The following is a 22,433-nucleotide window of genomic DNA, read 5'->3' as shown; positions in this document are numbered from 1 at the left end:
CAAAGAAAGCTGTATTAGCAGAAACTAACTATGGTCCGTTTCTATTCTTACTAGGACCTATCTATGGACAAAATACAAGCGAAATCAATTTTTCGACCTGTGCCATTGATAGGCGATTTAGGTCCATTTTTATAGGCATTCACTCTTAAAACTCAAAACAGTTACCTCAAATACTTCTCATTGTTTATGGAAATACTTCAAATACATTTCTCAGTGACCTGTTAATTGCAGCGCTGAGTGAATACTCGTGACGGGTCATTCAGTCGTGCACATTGCTTAAGGAATTGTTCAGCAGTGTTTCTCTCATTGAAAAAATCATTCCAACGATAGAATATTTTGTTGAAACAGAGCCTCGCTGTCGCTGTGTAATACTCTTCTGAAAAACATTACTATAATTATATTGTAAACCTAAGTATTTAGTGTATAGGCGAATCGACTTCAATGTAGGCGAATCAACTCAGATCGTGTATGCGAAACGACTTCGATGTAGGCGAATCCACTTGTAGGCGAAACGACTGGTTACCAAATGACACACCCGTTTTAGCGTCGCTCGCCGTTTCATTAAAGGGAAGGCAAGGGCGGGGACATGTACATGTTCATCGACGTCCTTTCTTCAGGCAAGTTTATGTTTCCTTTTCCTCTCTAGTTGGTGTGATGTCTGGGACTCATGATTTTTGAGTATTCCATACAGAAAAAAAGAACATCTGGGGCATTATGTTCTGGGTCATATGACTTTTTTGAGACTTGGTTCTAGCCCACTGTCGGACTTTATTAGGTAAATTAATTGACTAATATTTCTCCTCTCCATCGTCACTTATGCAACTGACTGTTTTGGATTAATTGACTGGCATTCGTAAGTATTGCGTTTTACGAACGCAATCATGAAACTATAACGAAGTCTAACATGCTCATTACAAGGTTCTATAATAAGATTTCAAGTGAATTAATCAAATAACCATAAGCCAACCAAGATAAATGAACAGCTTAACCGTTTTCATCTGTTCTCTCCAGGTTGAAGAGAGATATATTAATAGAAGGTACGTGAGATGAAGACAGCCATCAATTTTGATTGAACCTTGGATCGGAGATTGCTGAACTTCGCTTCTGGTGTCATCTAAGCTACGTCTGTCCTACGACATCCTAGGGGTATTTCTAAGGGTATTTCTGCTCCCCTCTGGATGGTCCATCGCAGGGTTACCCCCAGCATTAAAAACGTCGTTAAGGAGAAGGGGCATACAGGAGGGATGGATGCAGGGTGGATACCAGAGAAGAACGTTCACGTTCCTACAAGATTTCTTAAACAAATGCGAAACCACTGCAAATTATTGCTGTTTTCTGAAAATTTGTGAAATTGTTAAACTCCGGGGTATGTATAACACGACCGTAAATTCGTCAGTTTACTAAGTGAGGGTAAAACAGGGTTGTTTTTTGACATTTCTTTTATCTCTAGGCTGAAAACAGATCAATGTTGAAAGAATGTGTCTCCATTTTGCATCGCAGGGTATTCTTCGACTCTGGAACAAGTTTGCTATTGGAAACATCAAATTCAAATAAATGCATTATTTCTTATTAATTAATATTAAGAGAATATGAGAATTTGAAACCAGTAATGAGAATTAACATTTTGAGTATGGGATGCACCTTAAGATCGGTTAGCACTCAGTTCGTTATTTTGGGTTTACTCTGAAACTGTAGAATATTGTGTCTTGCGATTTTCGTTTTCAAACTAAATTCCCATTTCGTATTGCATATGACACATCGATCACTAACCAGAAACAAGCGAATTAGAAAACGTTAATTAGAGAACAAGATTTTTGCTAAAGAATTGAAAACAATAGTCGCTCTTTTTTCGGGAAAAAGCTTCATGAAAAGAAACAGATAGGATTTAAGCGTGCCTACGGTTTTTTGGCATCAAGTCCGAGATCACTAGTTGTAGCTGTTTTCAATGTTTACATCCTGTATCTGGAGTATATATTGTGTAGTATCTCAGTTGAAAGGTTAAAATGTCCAGTTCATAAATTCATTTATTGTAAACTTAGGAAACTGAAATGCTATTAGTACAATTTATCATGGACGGGTCTCGGCATAATTCAGACAAGCTAAGGCTTCTCAAAACCCCTTCTTTAATAAGTCGTTCTTTGAAATAAACTCTACAATAAACCCGTTTTCTCGCCTTTTTATTCCTTGACTGTATGAATGCCGCAAAACTGAAAGTGAACGAGCTCGTAGCTTGACAATTGCATGTCTCATTTTGACTGGCTGGGAACTTCCCAACACAAATAGATCAAGCTAGCGAGGACATCAAAAGAAGTTTTCAAGCATAGATTATAGCTTCCCCTGAGCCAAATGGAGAAAGAGAAATATACACGGCATTTATAGCTTCCAGGAGGACATATCATAATGATGTAGGGAAAGTCTGCATTCCAGCTTACATGCCAATCCACAGCGGCTGTTTATATAACGAGCGTTTCCAACCTCTGCATGCGGAGAAGAGAGCATCATTCCGATGTAAAACAGGCTAGAACCAAGTTTCTCGGGGAGGCAATCGCTCGGGTGGAATCTGGGCACGACGAAGAGACCTCCCGATTACATTTTCATTACTTTCGCTTTCGTAGTTTTCTTCGTATTCGGCAATACTGAACTCTTTATCTCTCAAACAACTGCTTGCAGCTTACACACAGGTGAGTGACAAGATACAATGCTTAACCAACCTTCTAGTATGATGGTCTGTTTCACTAGCAGATCTAAAGAATTCAGTGTACAGTATTATTGAAAGTATCATCAAACTGCGAGTACATTTCAGTCTCCCATTAAACCAAACAATAAAGCCTTAACGCTTTACCTTTCTTATAACTTTGGCCTCTGAAATATAATTAAGGCTAGGATAAGATAAGATCTTTGTTTGAGAGTCTTTTCATAATCAATGTCAACAGGCCAGAGCAACTGTGAAATAAGCAACCGTGGAAAGAACTTGCATTGTATCACTTGTACGGCTTCCGGGTTTTGCCGGATACTTCTACGGTGAATTAAATATGCGATCCATCTCATAAATTGACTGAATTTCCATGGCGTTTATTCACATTATAAGTACAGATTTTGACAGGAGACCCTCAGCAGGTCAGTTTATTCTATCAGTTCGTATTTATATAGCCTACTTCAGTTTTCTGCAAATCGATGGATCGATTTTGACTTCGCATTCAACTTCACAACTAGTGAAATGAATTGCTTGTTATTTGTCACACACTGCATGGGTTTGATTATGGAAATAATGCCGTCAACCAGCTCTACAGTAGGGATTCTAGATCTTAGCCTTTTAAATGTTATGCGTCAGAATTTAATTCTAGAGTCTCAACACCGATCGTCAGCGTGTTTTCTTTATTTCATTGATCAGTGCAGTTGCTTTCTAGCGCTTGAGTTACTCTGAGGTCTTTGGGGAGGCATTGGTGTCATTACAAACCTCATTTGTCTCTCAGGTAAGTAAGTGGAATTCCCTGTATTTGATATTTCTTTTACTTGAAAAGCACTTGTTGCATAAATTCTTAAATGTTAAATTATACCGCAGTTTCTTCCCTGTGGTGCTGTTTTGAATATTCTGTGAGCGATCAGGCATAAAAGGAATGAATGTTCGATGAATTCATGACATCTTCGAGAACGCGCATTTGAAATTTATTCAACTGAGTTTAGCATTAAGACACTGTTTACAATGATTTGATGTCAGATTTCGTATAAAATCAATTATGGATATGATATTTAACCGAAGGACCTCTGTTGACCGAACTTCAAATTGGTTCCTGCTGGAAACAAATCCTCTTGCATTCTGTTGCTTTAAATTAATTTAACTGTTTCAAGGAAGGACGCCTGAATCTTCCCTTCTTGCTCTAGCTTTAGCCTGCAAAACATTCTTGTTTCGGAAATCCTACTTCTGATTTATTTTATTTTATGAGAAACTGTATTTTAACTAATTATTTCATTTATTTTATTTATTACTGTTATTAGAAATATTTTATAGGATTTAACTAATTTATTTTTTATAGTAATGTAAGCGCATTGAGTTTTTTTAAATGCGCCCAAAAAACTTTATTATTATTATTATTATTATTATTATTATTATTATTATTATTATTATTATTATTATAAAAGCATTTCAGATCAGATAGTCCTTCTAACTGCAGCAGTAGGTCAGTTATATGAAAAATTGAGAACTCCAATTTCCCGCATAAGGTATTAACTCTTAGGCGAAATGCTAGGAGATTCTTCGAGCTGATAGGACTTTCTATGTGGGTATGGCTTGCGCTATTTGTTGTACTACTTCTCGTTTTTTTGCCTACTTAAACTAAACTGTAAACTGTAAACTCTTCCTTCATCTTTCCTGTCTTACAACCAGACATAACAAGGCTGGAGGCTAACCCGAAAATCTAACGGGTCATTTCGCCTTCAGTCTCATTAAAAACAAATGATTACAAAAGTTACCTTATTTGAACAACCTGTCCTGAATTTAATTATACTGTAACTGTAATAATATTTGTAATGAGAGTAATAAAGATGTTGTTGTGATTATTGTTTTTTTTTTGTTGCTGCTGCTGTTGTTGTTGTTGTTATTGATGTTGTTGTTGTTACCCTTGCATTTACGTGGAGTGTTGACTCAAGCTCTAGCCTGCGTAGCAAGCGTTTCTGTGGTGTTGGGGAGCAAAGAATATTACAGCGCGAAAAATGGAGCGAGTAAAAGAGGGGGGATGGGGAGGGGGAGGAAGGAAGGAAACGCTTGCAGACAAACCCCTGGATTTTGAAAACCGCCCACTTGGCCTTTCATGCCTGAACGCGCACACTGAGATTTCGTGCTGTCATCGGCTGTCATAAATTAACCAATAAAATCTTCGGCCTTCCGTAGCGGAAGTGAACTTTGAACCAAAATAAACTTTACTTGTCAAAATATGTCTGAAACAACGAGCGCACGGTGGGAACGGAGAAATCTCGATGAATTAAATTTGGTAATTTTTTAATCAAGCTACTCAATCCGTCTAAAAGGAAGGACTGCAAGGGTGAAGTTTTAGCACAAATCTGGCTGAAAGTTAAACTGTGAGAAGTATTCCAGTCGCGTTAGTAATCCTTGTGCTCGCATGATTCGAAATCTTGGATCACTGTATTCATTCGTCCAGGAATCGATACAAAGTAACATTAGCAAGTCAACTCTCACAAAGGCAGTTCCAGTAAAGAAGCGTTTGCTGGAAACGCCAGATCCGCAAATCGGTTCGATTGTTATCGCTGCAACAAAAACAAACAACGGAAAGTCTTCTCGGCAAACTTTGGAATTTGAGCAGGAGAAGCTTCAAACATCTGAGAGGAGAAATAACGATAATCTTGACCAGTAACTGAATAAAGATAATCTTCCCCTAGGAGACCTCCAAGTCAAAGTTGTTTATAAAATGTCCTCGTAAGAATTCCCCGCGACGAGACGACTAAATTTTTGGTAAGGCAAATATGTGACAAAAACTGGCATGCCGCAGCTAACAGTAACACTGTAACAAATCATTCAGAATTGTAGCCAGAGGTTCTAAATGCTGTCAACAAAAATGCTTCTAATGAAATGTCGCAGTACCTACAACAACATGTTGCCTTGTAACAAGCCAGACGAAATCACTAAGTTTTCCCACGCAGTAGTGCTAATTTTCTGTCCCGTGGTTTATTATCTTGTCCTTGGCGCATGTGGCATTCAAGAAAGTGATGTTAAAATTAAAGGAACAGCTGCAAATTGTGTCGCGCCTGCTTCTGCAATAATGTGCAAGCTTCGAAAAACCAAAGCGTCGGCATTGCATTACAGGATTTCTACCGTACTGTCGAAGCTGACGACTAAATCCTCGTTCAGCGAGAAAAGTTGAAGCGTTTTGTAACCAAGCTTCGAACGCGTCTTCCCCTTTTGTCTGGCACTCAAAGGTATTAAAATACCTTTGATCGACACATGTCAATAATATTGGACTAGCCCAGCCAATCACGAGCTCCGTTCGCTGGCGAACGGAGGTTTTCAAAATCCAGGGGTTTGTCTGCAAGCGTTTCCTTCCTTCCCCTCTCCCACCCCCCTCCTTCTTTTTTTTGGTTCTCGCCCCATTTTCCGCGCAGACAAAACACCGAAAATCCCGTTCCTCGGTCTTTCTTTGCTACCAAACCCCACGGAAACGCTTGCTGCGCAGGCTACTCAAGCTCTGTTCTTTGCGATTGATTGAGTAAATGCATTTGTAATTCAAGTTCATTATTTCATGTTAGGCGGTTTTCAATTGAGTGTCGTAAGTAATCAGGCAATTCGGTTTTGGTTTTACTTTTACTACGGGTTGAAATTGGTGGAGTCGTGGTGTAATTGTTAAGTAATTGGTTTGGTTTTGATGTACGGCACCGTACCGTGAAGAGTCTGCTATCGATTTAGGTCACAAGTTTTTTAATATCACGTATATCAAAAGTATAATTGGAGTTAGTGAAAACATTAGCAAAAAAATCCTTTATGTGATATTCGGTCCTCTCATAAAGCTTCAGCGACTTAAACATGGAAATTCGGATTACCTCGTATGATTTTCTTGAGATATTCTTTGGCAACCTTCGATTGTAATAAATCTTCGAATTATTTTGAGTATACTTCGGCAATCTATGGAAAACTCGACCTCGATTGGTCTTCAGAAGGCTTCCAGAATCCTCGGAAACATTCTGGTGGCTTTCATTTCTCTTTGCATGGAAGACCTAGATTTCGTGTATGTTAGGGAGTTTTGGAAAGGCTGCAAATGATCTTCAGTGATCCAACCAGGAAACCAGATATTGATTTTATTCACGGCCTTTATCTTACTTGTATCCACAATAAATATATACAATAAAATGCTATGCCAGTGGCAACTCATAGCTTGGCCTTCTTGTCGACGACATCTGGTCGTAGGAATAACACGTGCGCAGGTACCTACGGTCGCAACGTTAATTTCAAATAGGGAAGGTCTGTTAATTTCAATTATGCGAGGATCTGGAGTGAACAGACCAGATCGGTGATCTTGCTTGTTTGGTTTTGATGAGCAATAGTTACGAATAACTCCCGTACGGGTTTTGACTGAATCATAAGGCAAATTTAATTTTATAAAAAAAGAACTGAAGTGGCAAACGTCTTGCGAAGTTCCCGGGAAAATTATTGAAAATTGTTCCTTGATTTTCAGTCTCATTAAAAAGGAACTTCTTGCCATGGAGAAAGTGGAGAAAATACTTGAAGCCTTAAAACTCTACAAGGAAACCGGACACAAAGAGGCAGAGGGGAACTCTTACATCGACCTCGGCAGCCTCTACCGTGATCTAGGTCAACAAGAGAAATCCATCGAGTATTTTGAAAAATCGCTCTCGGTTTTTAGCGAAATCGGAAACAAAGCTGGAGAATTGAGTACATGCAGCAAGCTTGGAGGCGCCTATGATTCTCTCGGCAGGCATAACAAATCCATCGAGTATTTCGAAAAAGCGCTCTCATTAAGCAAAGAAGTTGAAGACAGAAGAGAAGAAGGGGAAGCGCACAGAAATCTTGCTGGTGCATTCTATGCTCTCAGTTTGCACGGTAAATCGATTGAGCATATTGAAAATGCACTTATGATAAGTGTAGAAATTGGCAACAAAAGTCTAGAAGGAGATTCGTACAGCGAGCTCGGTCAAGTGTATTACTCTACTGGTCACTATGACAAGGCGATATCTAGCTTCGAGAAAGAGCTGAAAATAAGACAAGTACTAGAAGACAAACGCGGCGAGGGGCGATGTTATAATCTTCTTGGTAATGTTTACCATGCTCTCAGTCAGTATGAGAAATCCATCGATTGCCAAAAGAACGCTCTCAAGATAAGCGAAGAAACCGAAGACAGGAAAGGAGAAGGGAATGCTTACAACAGCCTCGGCGAAGTGCACCGTGCTCTTAGCGAGTATGATACATCGCTCAGATACTTGCAGCAAGGTCTTGAAATAAGCAAGGAATCGCGCAATAAACCCGGAGAAGGTATGTCCTACAGCAGTCTTGCCACAGTTTTTCTTGCCCTCGGTGAATATGAGAAAGCGATGGATAACTCTACCAAAAGTCTTGAAATTTGTACAGAGATAGGAAACACACGCGGGAAAGGCAAATCTTACAGCAACATGGCTGCAGCATATAAAGCCCTTGGTCAATCCCAAAGATGTCTGGAGTATTATGAAAAAAGCCTCGAGATCGCCCAATCTCTGGGAGACAAACATGGAGAAGGAACGATGTACAATAATCTTGGTACGATGTTTTATGCTCTTAGTCAATACGAGAAATCGTTAAACTACTACCAGAAAGGCATTGAGGTCTTCAAAGAAATAGGAGACAGACATGGACAAGGAAGAGCCTACCTAAACCTCGGTAACGTACATGAAGCTCTTGCTAATTATCAAAAGTCGCTGGACTCACTACAGGAATCTCTAGAAATCAGTCAAGAAATCGGGGACAAAGAGGCCGAAGGGGTGACTTACAGTAGCATTGGTGACGTATATAGCTCTCTTGGCCAGTTTGAGAAGTCCATTGAATGTCAAGCGAAAGCCCTTGAAATCTACGAAACGACTGGGGGAAAGGAAAGGATGGGAGAATCGTATAACAAGCTAGGCAGCGTTTACAGTGATCTCGAACGGTACCAAGAGGCATTGGTCTATTACGAGAAAGGTCTTGAGATAAGAAAAGCGATCGGTAGTAAGCAAGGACAAGCAGCATCATACAACAACTTTGGCAGCGTCTACTACGAGCTTGGCCAGTATGAGAAGTCAATCCAGAATCACGAGGAGGCGCTGGCTATCAGGAAAGAAATTGGCGACAGACGAGGGGAAGGGACATCTTACAACAACCTCGGTAGTGTATACAGCAAATTACAGCAGTACGACAAAGCAGTTGATTATTTCAAGAAAAGCCTCGAAATCAGTGAAGAGATTGGCAATAAGCTGGGTGAGATAGCATCCCAAAGTCATCTGTGTCTCTTGTGGTACGCTCGTGGGCAATATGGAAAGGCGATTGAGTGTGAAGAAAGGGCACTTGCTGTAAAAGAAGCCATTGACGACAAACGTGGAGTGGTTACTTCGTGCGTCAATCTTGCAAGTATTTACCGCGAACATAACCAATATGATAAATGTATCGGGCAGTTTAAGAAAGCTATTCAAGTCAGCGAATCCATGTGTGACAAGCAACAACTACTACAATTGTACACCAATCTTGGTGATGTGTATAAAGCTCTGGGCCAGTATAAAGAAGCGATTGAGTGCCACATGGAAGCCCTCGACATCTGCGAAACACTGTGTGACAAAAAGAAAGAAGAAACATCATGCAGCAAGCTCAGTATTCTGTATAAAGCTCTTGGCCAATATGATAAATCTGTCAAATACAGAGAGAAAGCCCTGGAAATCTGCAAAACTCTACCGGGATATAAACCAGCAGAAGGAAGATCCTACGAGCTTCTTGGTATCTTGTACCATGCTGTCGGTCAATTTGAGAAGTCAGTTGAGTGCGCAGAGAAGGCAATCGAGATCTTTAGAACGACTGGTTTCAGAGGGGCTGAAGGAAGATCATACAGCCAACTTGGAAATCTTTATTATGATATCGGCCAGTATCAAAAGGCTGTTGAAAATCATGAGAAGAGTCTCGAAATCCGGAAAGCCATTGGTGACAAGAAAGGAGAAGGAACCTCCCACAATAATCTAGGCTCCGCGTACTGTGCACTCAATGAGATCAAGAAGTCTATCGTATCCTGTAACAGAAGTCTTGAAATCAGAAAAGAAATTGGTGACAAAGAAGGGGAAATAACGTCCTACAATAACCTCGGTCTTGTCTACCTACTACTTGGGCACCATGAAAAGTCAATTGAATGTCAAGAGAAGGCGCTTGAAATCAGCAAGGAAATTAAGGACAAACAAGGAGAAGGAACGTCATACACCAACCTTGGTGTTGTGTATCACTCTAAATGGGAATATGAGAAGTCACTCTGTTACGAAGGGAAGGCACTCGCGATCTATAAAGAAGTTGGCGATAAAGTACGAGAAGGAATTTCTTACAACAACCTTGGCATATTATATTACATTTTTGGTCAGCATCAGAACTCTGTTGACTGTTTTGAAAGGGCTCTTAACATCAAGAAAGAATTCGGAGACAAAGCAGGGCAGGAATCGTGTCACAGCAGCCTTAGCCTTTTGTATATCACCACCGGCGACTATGAGAAGTCTATCGAGAATCTAGAGGAAGCCCTTCAAATTTGCTCAGCCGTCGGCAATAGAGAAGGTGAAATACGCTCCCACGATGCGCTCGGTACAGCAAATTATTTTTCTCGCCGTTTAGAAAAATCAATCCAACACCAAGAGAAAGTGCTTGAATTCAGTAAGGCAGCTGGAGACAGGAAAAGAGAAGGAACGTCTTACAGCAATTTAGGCACAATCTATCATGTTCAAAAGCAATTTGAGAAATCAGTTGAGTATCAAGAGATGGCGCTTAGCATCTTTAAGGAGATCGGAGACAAACATGGAGAAGCAGCGTCGTGCAGCAACCTTGGCAGTACGTTTTGCGCCCTTAGTCAATACGAGGAGTCCCTGTTGCATCATGAAAAAGCGTTAGGGATCTGTAAAGAGATTTATGCCACAAGAGGAGAGTTGAGATCTTACAAAGACCTTGGCAGTGCTTATCATCTTCAGGGCCAACTGGAAAAGTCTATCTCGTGTTACACAAAATGTCTGGAGATCAGCAAAGAAATTGGGGACAAGCAAGAAGAAGTTGCATCCTACCAGAATCTATACACCTTATGCAATGCACTTGGCGAACACGAGGAAGCTTCCATTTACCTAGAGAAAGCGCAGGCGATTAAGCACGACTCTGGAGAGAGACAACAGGAAGGTCAATCTGACGAGCGACCTGTTCAGTGTGTGTACTACATTTGTGATCTTTACGAAAAATCTATTGAGCGTGAAAAATTCTCATGTGGAATCATCGATGCAGTCCGAGGAGTCGATCCCATTCCGAGAGAATCTGGGGTGAAAATTGAGATGTCGATCAAATATCACGAGAGAGAAGTGGAAATCAGGAGAGCAACCGCTGACAGACATGGAGAGGGAAGATCCTACCGCGCTCTTGGATACGAATACATCACTCTTGGCCAATATAAGACGTCTCTTGACTATTTCGAGAAAGCAGTTGAGATAAGCGAAGTAATTGGCAGCAGGAAAGCCAAATCACACTCTTACAGTGGCCTTGGTACTGTGTATCTTGCTCTTGGCCAGTACGACAAAGCTCTGAAGTATCAAAAGGAGTCATTGAAAATTGATGAAGAGATCGAAGACAAGGATGGCGAAGGAGCATCCTACACGAACATGTCAGGCATATACCGTGCCTTCGGCCAATATGAAAAAGCAATCGAGTATCAAAACAAGGCACTCGAGATCTGCATTGAAATACAAGACAGGAAAGGCGAGGCTGCATCATACAACAACCTCGGCAGTATATACAATGCTCTTGGCCAATATGATGCCTCAGTACATTTTCAGGAGAAGGCTCTTAAAATCAGAAAAGATGTAGGCGACAGAGAAGGAGAAGGAATTTCTTACGTCAACCTTGGCAATGTTCATTATGCTCTTGGCCAACATGAGAAGGCCATCGAGTACTTAGAAAGAGGACTTGAAATCGTGAAAGAGACTGGATTGAAAGGAAGAGAACACCTGGTTTTATGCGGCTTAGCCATGAGCCATTTTCAGGAGAAAAGTTTCTCCAAAGCATCCGACTATTTCTTTGGGAGCATTGAAGGCCACGAAAATGTAAGAAAGTCTCTTAAAGATGAAGACAAGCTCTCATTAGATGATCAAAACATTTCATTTTACAAGGGACTGACAGAGACGTTGATTTTCCTTGGTAAGGTAGATGATGCCCTCTGTACAGCGGAACGGGGACGGGCTCGTGCTCTCTTAGATTTGCTATACTCGAATTTTGGAATCCAGGAGGTTAACAAAACAAGTGAATTCACTCTGAGTTCGTTGGCAAGCCTCTTGGAAAAGCAGCGGAGTGATTTTCTCTTCATGAGCATCATAACGGAGCAAATCTATCTCTGGGTCATGGAAAAGGGTGGCAAAATAAACTTCAAGATTGGAACAGAGCTGTCAGCAAATGAGAAAGAAAAGTCTTTGCGAGATCTGGTAGCGATCACTTTGAAATCCTTGCCAACAGACGACAGAGAAGAATACGATGACAGATCCTTGTCAGCATTCTATGAAGACGAATCGTCAACAGCAGAGGAACAAAGTGAAGCAACCAGTCAGCACCATTTCCGGGGTAACGAAGAAGAAGAAAGAGAAGCCAATCTGAAAAGGTTGTACCAAATGATCATTGCGCCCATTGCTGATCTTATCCAAGGTCCAGAGATTGTCATTGTCCCAGAAGGAGGATTGTTCTTGGTCCCATTTGCAGCCTTGCAAGATTCCGATGGAAATTACTTGTCACAAACATATCGAATCCGCCTCACTCCCTCTTTGACATCACTTCAGGTCATTCAAAGTTTCCCAGAAAATTACCAGTCTCAAACTGGGGCATTGATTGTGGGCGATCCGACGGTTGGCCTTGTGGAATTTGATGGAAAAGTCGGGGTTTTGAAACCTCTACCAAATGCCAGAACTGAAGCAGATATGGTCTCCCGGTATGTTCCAGCACCATACTTCAAGCTTATTGGAGAGCAAGCCACTAAGGCTGAAGTATTGAAAAGAATCCAGGAAGTAGGGCTAGTGCATATTGCAGCCCATGGTGATGCAGAGAGAGGAGAAATTGCCCTTGCGCCAAATGACCGTACCGCTGAAATCGTCAAAAAGGGAGATTTCATGCTGACAATGGAGGACGTAGCAAAAGTCGGCATAAAGGCCAAGCTGGTAGTACTCAGCTGCTGTAATAGTGGTCGTGGTAAGATCATGACAGCCGAGGGAGTTGTCGGAATAGCTCGGGCGTTTCTTGGATCTGGTGCTCGCTCCGTTTTGATGTCGCTATGGCCTGTTAACGATGCAGCTACCAAAGTCTTCATGAACGTGTTCTACAGGAGTTTAATGCGGGACCAAAAGAGTGCAAGCGAGGCGCTTCACCTCTCCGTAAAGAAATTAAGAGAGTCAGCAATATACAAGCACTTCAGGCACTGGGCTGCTTTTGTCCTCCTTGGAGACGATGTTACATTTGATTGACGAATGACTGGTGTGAGTATCAGTAGTATTAGGACTAATTTTTACCCTGTAATCTATCGTAATTTTCCTTCTGGTGTAACACCATCCTGCTGGAAATGCATTCATATGTGGCAAGTCAACTGGACATACATGAGTAGCGTGTGTGTTACTTTTTCAACAATTTGGTTTTCGGTTCATAATGGTGAGTTTAAATCCGCGGAGAAAGCTGCAGTGAGGCAGTTCGCATATGGTTTAACTCGGGTCGCATTTATTTTAGGAAGAAATGTCAAAAGCTTTCACTGACAGTATAACAATAGCACTTTCTCACTTTTGCTCGTACTGAACAGTTCTGTCGACGGAATAGCTCATTCTCTTTCACTGGACGATTATTTTCGCGGATGTAGCTAGGATCGCCATTCTTAAAATTAAAAGGACTTCTTGGCTATAAGATAGGTAGCTATTCATTTCTATGTGCATGCTCTTAATCCACTTGAGAACTTGAGAATTGGTTTGGTTTATTGATGACAATTCATTAGTTTCCCGGCAACGGCTCGTTTAAAAATTATCTTCAAAACAGAGATAGCATTTGTCCCCGCCGTTGTTGTATCTTTATAGCGCTCCCAACACCTCTAATTTGTCTTATCTTGAATTCTTTTGCAGATGAAAACACAGCAAATGGTCCCTTTTATTTCAGCCAGCAAAGATGAATTTGTACGCTATGGTGATTGCTGCGTGGAGCACAAAGAAAACAGTGTTTCGAGTGTTGTAGACATTAACAAAAATCTGCCAACAATTCCTTAGTCTTTTCTCTGCTAGAATCCTCGCGAACCCTTTAATGGTCTTTAATTGATGATCTCTAATTTCACGAGGCATAGTTTGCTTTTGTGTATAGCAAATATATAAATAATTTCAAGTTGTTCTTACCAAAATGATCCATAAATCAATTCACACTAACATGCATACTGCCTTAAGACCTGGTATGACTCAATAGTAAAACGGTTGTACCGTTACCAAAAGTAATGGTTTGATCAGCTGGAAACAAATTTTCGACTTTGCATTGGCTCCCCGAGCTAGTCAATGCTGATTTCAGCCGTGATTGGCTTTGACACAGTGCTTATTTTACTTATTCTGTACGAAAAAGTTAAGTTTCTCTGTAGGCTGAGACAGAGAATTTATTATTTATATTAGTGTAAACATTTCAGTCAGAGCCAGTATCGTTTGCATGGAGTCACTATTGCGTTGTCGCTTTCGAGTTCCATGGGAAGGAACTTTGTAGGACAGGCATTTGTTTAAAACTCATTCAGTTATTTTTTCAGTCAGTTATTTCATTTGTTATTAGATAACAATTGCTGATCAAAGTTATAATATATACTTGCTAATGAGTTCGATCATAGACTTCTTACAATGCATATAGCATAATTTCCGAGAGCATTACTTGAATATGTGATGATTGTAGAAGCCGAATATTCTGTCTGCTTTATCCTGTTTTCATGACGTGTAAGTTAAGCTCAAGGAAATAAATTGAAATTATCATACCTTAACATAACCTTTTATCAGCTTTGCAAAACATGGTCCGTTTCGAATTTATGCAAATTACTCGACTGAAGGTTACACTTGGAAATGTTGATATATTTTTTCAATTCAGTTTTTCTTTAGGGGAGATTTAGACGGTTCAACTTTGTGTCATACGACTAATTCGTCTCTAGTTTAAATTCGGTCAGTTTTTAGCATGAGTAGAGATAACAGAATGGACGCAAATATTAGGAGAACAACGGATTTTATTGGTCATCACACTTGCTAGCGAAATTTCTCAGCACAAAACACATCTTTTTCATCTAGGACAGTCGCTAGTTGCATTCATCGCGACACTCAACATCTGTCTTCCCGTTCTCTAAGCACTCGTCAACACAATTTTCCACAATGTTGTATGGACTCGGATCATTGATTACATCTCTGTAGTATTCTTCAGCCGTGTCTTCAGAAAGGTTTGCGGTGTCTGAGAAATGAAAAGTCATAGTTAAGTGACATTAAGTGGGCATCAAAATTGCATCCGCTGTTTCCAGGCAAGCATTATTAAGATGTACACATCTGAAAATCGGCTTTTTAATGTTGTTTTTTACAGCCCAGCATTGCCGTAACAGCAGACCTTAGCCTTATTTTACTGCCACTTTCCTTTCATAGAAATTAAAGCATATGGCCTCCTGCTTCTGAGAATTTATTTCGTGGAAAGATAATTGTCTCGTTTCAAACTCTCGTGGCAAGTTCAACACGATAGCTTCGTAAACAGACCGTGACGTCACTGACAAAATTATAAGAGCGAAAAGGATCACTAAATAAGGAGTCTTCGTGCTTGAACTACTAGCAAAGAAATATTGAACAATCTGAAACAAGTAAATTGATAAAACAAAAACAAGCACAAACAAAATGATTTTACTCTCTTACACTGCAGGGACCCTAAAAATTATTTAGAGAGGAAGCTACATTAGCCTTAGTTGGTTTTCATCCGGGTCCTCTGTCCTGGGGCGAATTGGAATTTGGAGTTTTGGTTTTAGTGGAGGGAAGAAAACCGGAGAACTCAGAGAAAAATCCTCGAAACGAGGCGAAAAAAAACAACAAACTCAACCCACATGTGGTACCGGGCCGGAATCAAACCTAGGCCACATTGGTGGGAGACGAGCGCTCTCACCACTGCGCCATCCCTGCTTCCCCAAAACCGGCCATTAGAATATGTCACCAAGAGGTACATTGATCTTCTCTTGATGTTACATAATACGTATGAGATCACCTTTGACACCGAATTCGTTATGCTGTTGAAGCAACCTTTGGGGAAATTAGCTGGTAACACCAAAACTCACTGTTTCTCTTAGGGCTAGCCATTAAGCGTTTATTGTTCCCCTCGCCATTAGAAGTTACAGTGAGAAAATTGAGTCAGCAATAATTTATTCCAAAATAAGATGAAACTCGTCAAAACTGTCTTTAAAGCTTTAGTTCTTTTGTTCATTCACTAGGTGTCTTCTCGAGAGAGCTTAGGATTTGGCAAATACACAACTCGAAAGCGAATAGGTAGCAACAAGAAGAATAGATAGTTCAAAATATCAGTAGTTTCTATTTTTCTTTTCATCGTTACTATTCTGCAGTTCCAAATATCATTGACTTGACTTAAGTCAGGCATCGTATGAAGCTGAGCTAATTAATACAAAAATCTCCAGCATTGAAAGAGATTGTTGGCGGACGTAGGCATAACAGAATGTAGTCAAATATTAGAAAAACAGCGGATTTTAATCTTCATCACACTTAACAGCGATTTTTCTCAGCACAAAACACATCCTTTTTTATGGACAATCGCATTCTGCATTACACTATTTATCTGTTTTACCGCTATCTTTGCACTCGTGAAAACAAGTTTCATTCCCGTTGCAAGGACGCGGATCATTAATTACATCACTGTAGTATTCTCCAAGAAGGTCTGCGGTGTCTGAAAGAGCCGAAAAGTCAATTTAAGGACCTTAACGGAGCTCAGTCACGATATTTTAAGTTATTTTGGTGGTGTGCACTGTTGCCTTTGAATTGATCATGAAGGAAACCTGAAAATAGTAGTTTGCTAAGGTGAAAAACACCAAAGAGATTAAAAACCACAAAGGAACAAGGATGGTTGAGGATGAAGAAGATTGACATGTAAAGATTACCTGAAACGACGAACTTGAAAAATTTAGGCTAAACTTTTCAAGATGCGCGAGCCGTGACTAAGTTCCTTCAAGTGGGCGCAGAGGCGGATCCAGGGAAGGAGTTGAAAGGGTTGCAACCCCCACCCCCTTTAAATAGCAGTTCTTTTGTTATTTGTTTGACTCATCATAAAAGTAATAGAAGAAAATAGTTTTATGCGTAGTTTGTTTCACTTCCGTCAGTTGACTGAATGTCAAGTTGGGAAAAGACAATGCTCATTTCGCGACAGTACTATTAGTTTTGATTTTCTGGTTCATAAAAAGGAAACTCCAGATTTTACATCATGCCTTACACACGTTATAAAGTAACTTTTTCAAGTGTCGGAAACGCTGTAAATGGTTGTTTTACAGGGTAAAATCGGAAACATTTTGCGGGGAGGATGGCCCCGGAGAAGCTCGCGCCTGTAGTGCTCGCCATCCACGCCTGATTAGGGCGAGAGTTGTTAAGGTGTACAGCTACCCCTTTCAGGGACTCCTGGATCCACCCCTGAGGCGTCAATGTTCCATCCGCTGTTTCCAAGTAAATACAGTATTCAAAAATTGTATCATGACATCCACACATCTGAAAATTGACTTATTAATTTATTTTAGCATTGAACGGCAATACATCGATCATTTTATTTTATTGCTGCGCCAGTTTACTTTCTTTGTTTCATAACAATTAATAAAACATATAGCTCTCCTGCTTCTTAGGATTTACTTCGTGGAAAAATATTTGTCTCGTTTCAAACTCTTCTGGCAAGATCAAAACGATCGCTGAGAGAGATACGAATCCTACGTAGGAAAAAAAATGGTGGTTGAACATACTACCACAATATAAATGTACCATGAAAACTTGCGATGGACTAGCGTCCCATCCAGGGCGGAGTAGAAATATTCCTAGTCCCTTTATGCTACAGAAATTGGGATAGGCTCGATCCGCCCCGATGGGCCACTTGGCTCGTATGCAGACTTTATCATTAATGTTTTCGTGCGCTAAAAATCCTGGGTGAATGTACCAACCCCATCTTTTCCCCTATGGGAGGATTGAGCGTTAGTTGCTTTCTGCTTGCCTTCGTAAACAGACCGTGACGTCACCGACAAAATCATAAGGGCCAAAAGGATCATCAAGTAAGCAGTCTTCATGCTTGAACTACAGCTGGACAAAGAGATATTCGAATTCAAATCAATCCCTCTCGCAAACTAATTAAGACAAAAAGGAATGATTTTACTCTCTTGGCAAAGCAAAAACAATTACTTTATTTGATGGCTTCAAATAAAAGCACATCGACAAATCAAAACTTGAAACATTCTACTCAAGTATACACTATCGTCAAATCCTTAAGGATATACTATTTCCCAAAGATTTTCGCTAATTCTTGCCTAATGTAGAACAAAGCCATATATGATACCGCAACGCGGAATATACCAAGAGCGAGTCCTCGCAACTCACCTAATTTGAAAATGGCAGTGCTAGAAATAAACTTAACCTTTATCTACCTTTTTCGAAAATTCTTATAATAGATTAGTAGAATAGAAGTCTGCTGTAATCAATGTGTACGTGCCTTCTCAAAGTGCGCGGAGATCGGGTCAGAAAGCCTTAACATTTTGGGCTTTTGAATAAACGTGTTTTTCGAAGGTTCTGTCCACTGTTAAAAACGAACAAATTACTTAGGAAAGTAGTGACTCCGGAAAAAAAATCAGCGAATATCTCACCTGTGGCCGGGGTCTGAATTTAAAGAAGCGGGTTAAAGCCGTTCAATCCGTTCAATCAAGATGCGGAGATCATTAGTTCACGGAAAATCACGCCGACGCCTTTTATTACGCTTATGCTAAGCGATAACACAGTTAATCCCTCTTTATTATGTGTGTGTATTGGCTTAGTATATTCTTCAGACGCAATTAAGTTCTTTAACCCCCTATTTTCAAAACTGCCCAAGCTTTGTACACAGCATAACTATGTTCCTGTACGGCATTTAAATAACACCAGTAATTTCGTAATAACAGCCGATGAAAGATTCAGTGAAGTCTTACCTGATACGTCCGGCCTGCGACCTAATGGAGTCGAAGATTACAGAAGATCAAAGTACATCGACAGGCAGTGATTTATGGAAAATTCTCCATTGTCGATCCTTCTCAGTTTAACACTGCGGTAAGTTAATCCCTCATTGTGTTGTCAACAAAATGCTAGCTCTTTTATGAAAGTAGAAGTTAATTAGTTTTTCCCCAATAATTTTCTTATTACTGAAAAAATCTCCAAATAGCAAGATCGGCTGCCAAAACGAATCACGGACCCCTCACCAGGGCAGATTAAACAAGGACAAAGGAACATGACTTTTGTCGAGCAAGTATGATAATTTTCTCTATTTTAAGTTAAAAGCACTGTCATACAATAACAATGTAATTACAGTGCTATTGAAAAGTCAGCGAAGACCAATGCATGTTCTCATAGATTGGTGATCCCTTGAGAACCTTAATAAAAATTATCATACTTGCTGGACAAAAGTCATGTTCCTTGAAAATTCTGCAAAAATACCTAGGCCTACAATAGATGCCGGACAGCTGATCAAACTATCATTCCTGCTAGGGTTAAACGTTGTTAAACTGGCAATAGGTATCTCGAAATGAGCTTTGTTGACTTTAATTTACCGACTACTGAGGGAACAACTTTCTGAAAACACAAAATTCTTCCCTTAATGTGTGCGTGCTCTTCTAGTACGAGAAGGTCAATCAGAAATTCCAAGAATATGGCGGGACTTTGGCTTAATAAGAGCGGACTATTCTCAAGGCGTTGTTCATTGTAAATATATAACAAATCATCGATTAGGAAGAATCTTATGGGGCGCCGTTTGTAAATTTATTATTTAGACCGAATTTATGCCATTTTCCCCTTATTTATAAATAATTGGAAGCGCCACAAAATTTGTTTATAAATAAGACACAAGAACTTGTCCGTTGATATGTAAATAATTATTTTAGGTACGTTCTGATTTATAAATAATCTTTTACCATAGAGTTATTATATATAAATAATAAACTAAACAACTTCAATTATTTATAAATCAGGTCATCTCTAAAATAGTTATTTACATATCATAAAGTTTGTAAATCCCATTATTTATAAATAAATTACTTCGCCGGGGGTGTAAATTCATTATTTAGAAATAATAAATTTCACCTCACCGAGTGTAAATTTATTATTTATAAATAATGAACTTCACTGAGTGTGTAAATTTATTATTTATAAATAATGAACTTCACTGAGTGTTAATGAATTTCTCCTCGCCGAGTGTAAATTTATTGTTTATAAATAATGAACTTCATTGAGTGTGTAAATTCATTATTTAGAAATAATGAAGTTTCATTTCGCCGACTGTAAATTTATTATTTAGAAATAATGAATTTAACCGTGTGTGTAAATTCATTATTTAGAAATTCATTATTTAGAAATAATGAAGTTTCATTTCGCCGACTAAAAATTTATTATTTAGAAATAATGAATTTAACCGTGTGTGTAAATTAATTATTTAGAAATTAATTATTTAGAAATAATGAAGTTTCATCTCGCCGACTGTAAATTTATTATTTAGAAATAATGAATTTAACCGTGTGTGTAAATTAATTATTTAGAAATTAATTATTTAGAAATAATGAAGTTTCATCTCGCCGAATGTAAATTTATTACTTAGCTCTTATTAACCGAGCTGGAGATCTGTATGGGAGAATCTTGACCGAGGTCGTGAGTACAGACCGAACACAGTGAGGTCTGTACACACGACCGAGGTCAAGATTCTCCCATACAGACCGACTTAGCTCGGTTAATAAGATGTTTATTATATGGCAAAGAAGAAAACTTTAATTCGTTTAATGTAACTGGTTTGCCGACAGTTTGCTTGCGAACGGCGATGAGCTTAACTTAAACCTGCCGAAATTTGCTCGTTCTCTTTACTTGTTTGTTTTGTCATCAGGCTTTTTGGCAGTGCCATAAATGATTGAGAAGAAAATAAAAGAAAATGGTGAACATTTTTGTATTTTAGTTTGCTACTTTGTCAACGCAAAATGAAACCGGTCTAGTTAGATGCCGGTCTAGATGGGAAAATCTAGACCGCGGTCAATATCGATTTCAGCCAATAATATTCGTGAATTCGGTAGTTCCTAGTGTTTGTGAGACGCAGCCATATAATAATTAGAAATAATGAACTTCACTGAGTATGTAAATTCATTATTTAGAAATAATAAAAGTATGAATGACTGACCCAGCGTCTCTTGCCCGATCGATTTCGGAGGCTTTTTCTCGCGCTATAAGTGAGACAGTTAATGCTGCCCTTGCTCAGGTACGTATGCAGCCTGAAATTCAGCAGTGGCGGATCTAGGGGAGGCCCCCCCCCCCCTATTTTGGTTAATTGAGTTTAAGCGAGAATCACGCTTCAAATATCTATTATGTAGTTCTTATTCACTCAACAATTCGGCAGCTCACACTGCAACAGGAACAACGACAACGACAACAACTACTCAAAGGCCGAGGTAACAGGTAAATTTTAAGCCAAGAAATTGCTGCATGAAGAAAATGCAGAACTTTTAAAATCGGGAAATCGAATAATGTCTTTAGATGTTTAGATAATTCTTTGTAGCCTGTGAACAGGCTCACGTTGGAGCACAAACGCGCTCGGCGTAGCTGAGAGCGAGAAATCCACGGGCGAAGCCGCGAGAGGAGAAAGTCACTTTCTTGGCGTCTCTTTCCCGCCGATCGCTATTCCTCTTCGTCACTCGCGTGTTTGATTCAAACGTGAGCCCGCTCGCAGGTTAAATTCTTTGTGACCTTTGTGACCTTTGGACGGATAGCTGTGTGACACACTTTGTTTGGCCTGGTGAAATCACGGCTGGGCATGTCTATTCCAGGCAAGTCTAAAGATCGTACACGTGGAAAGCTAAATTCATTTACGTTTAAACCATTATTGAATTTCAATAGAAATCAGACCTTTCACTTAACACGCCAAGCGATTTTTATTTTCTTCATGCAGCAGTTTCTTTTCTTAAAATTTACCTGTTACCTCGGCCTTTGAGTAGTTGTTCCTGTTGCAGTGTGAGCTGCCGAATTGCTGAGTGAATAAGAACTCCATAATAGAGAGTTGAGGCGGGGGGTTGGGGGGGGGGGGGGGGAGAACGGGCTCCCCGGGCCCCTCCTCCAGATCCGCCAGTGCTGAATTTCAGGCTACATACCGCCGCCGTTACCTACTTGAGCAAGGGTAGCATTAACTGTCTCACTTATAGCGCGAGAAACAGCCTCCGAAATCGATCGGGCAAGAGACGCTGGGTCAACCATTCATACTTTCATTATTTCTAAATAATGAATTTACATACTCAGTGAAGTTCATTATTTCTAAGTAACAAATTTACACTCGGCGAGATGAAACTTCATTATTTCTAAATAATTAATTTCTAAATAATGAATTTACACACATGGTTAAATTCATTATTTCTAAATAATAAATTTACAGTCGGCGAAATGAAACTTCATTATTTCTAAATAATGAATTTCTAAATAATGAATTTACACAC

At 39.7% G+C, this 22,433-nt stretch overlaps 1 protein-coding gene and 1 long non-coding RNA gene across 3 annotated transcripts; one reads left to right on the top strand and one right to left on the bottom strand.

The window, feature by feature from the left end:
- The first annotated feature begins 2,587 nt into the window (after positions 1 to 2,587).
- LOC110042585 (uncharacterized) lies at positions 2,588 to 14,719 on the top strand. Of its 2 annotated transcripts, none has more exons than XM_020747944.2 (4): positions 2,588 to 2,681; positions 3,397 to 3,473; positions 7,182 to 13,206; positions 13,834 to 14,719. In XM_020747944.2, exon 3 carries the CDS (start codon positions 7,207 to 7,209, stop codon positions 13,192 to 13,194), a length of 5,988 nt encoding a protein of 1,995 aa, XP_020603603.2. In that variant the 5' UTR covers positions 2,588 to 2,681; positions 3,397 to 3,473; positions 7,182 to 7,206; the 3' UTR covers positions 13,195 to 13,206; positions 13,834 to 14,719. The 2 variants fall into 2 exon arrangements, with proteins under 2 accessions (XP_020603603.2, XP_020603601.2); XM_020747942.2 differs by having other exon boundaries at positions 3,392 to 3,473.
- Positions 14,720 to 14,933: 214 nt separating this feature from the next.
- On the bottom strand, positions 14,934 to 18,669 carry LOC149102056 (uncharacterized). The gene is made up of 2 exons (XR_016202440.1): positions 18,591 to 18,669; positions 14,934 to 15,169 (listed from the first exon to the last, which is right to left on the bottom strand). It is a non-coding gene; the product is annotated as an uncharacterized LOC149102056 (long non-coding RNA).
- Positions 18,670 to 22,433: the final 3,764 nt, after the last annotated feature.

The sequence above is a fragment of the Orbicella faveolata genome, unplaced genomic scaffold (assembly GCF_042242905.1).
Source record: "Orbicella faveolata isolate gen_17 unplaced genomic scaffold, um_ofav_v1 contig_36, whole genome shotgun sequence".
Classification (NCBI taxonomy): Eukaryota; Metazoa; Cnidaria; class Anthozoa; order Scleractinia; family Merulinidae; genus Orbicella; species Orbicella faveolata.
Note: the sequence above shows the minus strand (reverse complement) of the source record. Positions and strands in the feature narration are given on the sequence as shown.

Bases quoted from the DNA above. Each gene is read 5' to 3' on its own strand.
- LOC110042585 (XM_020747944.2), top strand. From the start codon at position 7,207: ATGGAGAAAGTGGAGAAAATACTTGAAGCCTTAAAACTCTACAAGGAA.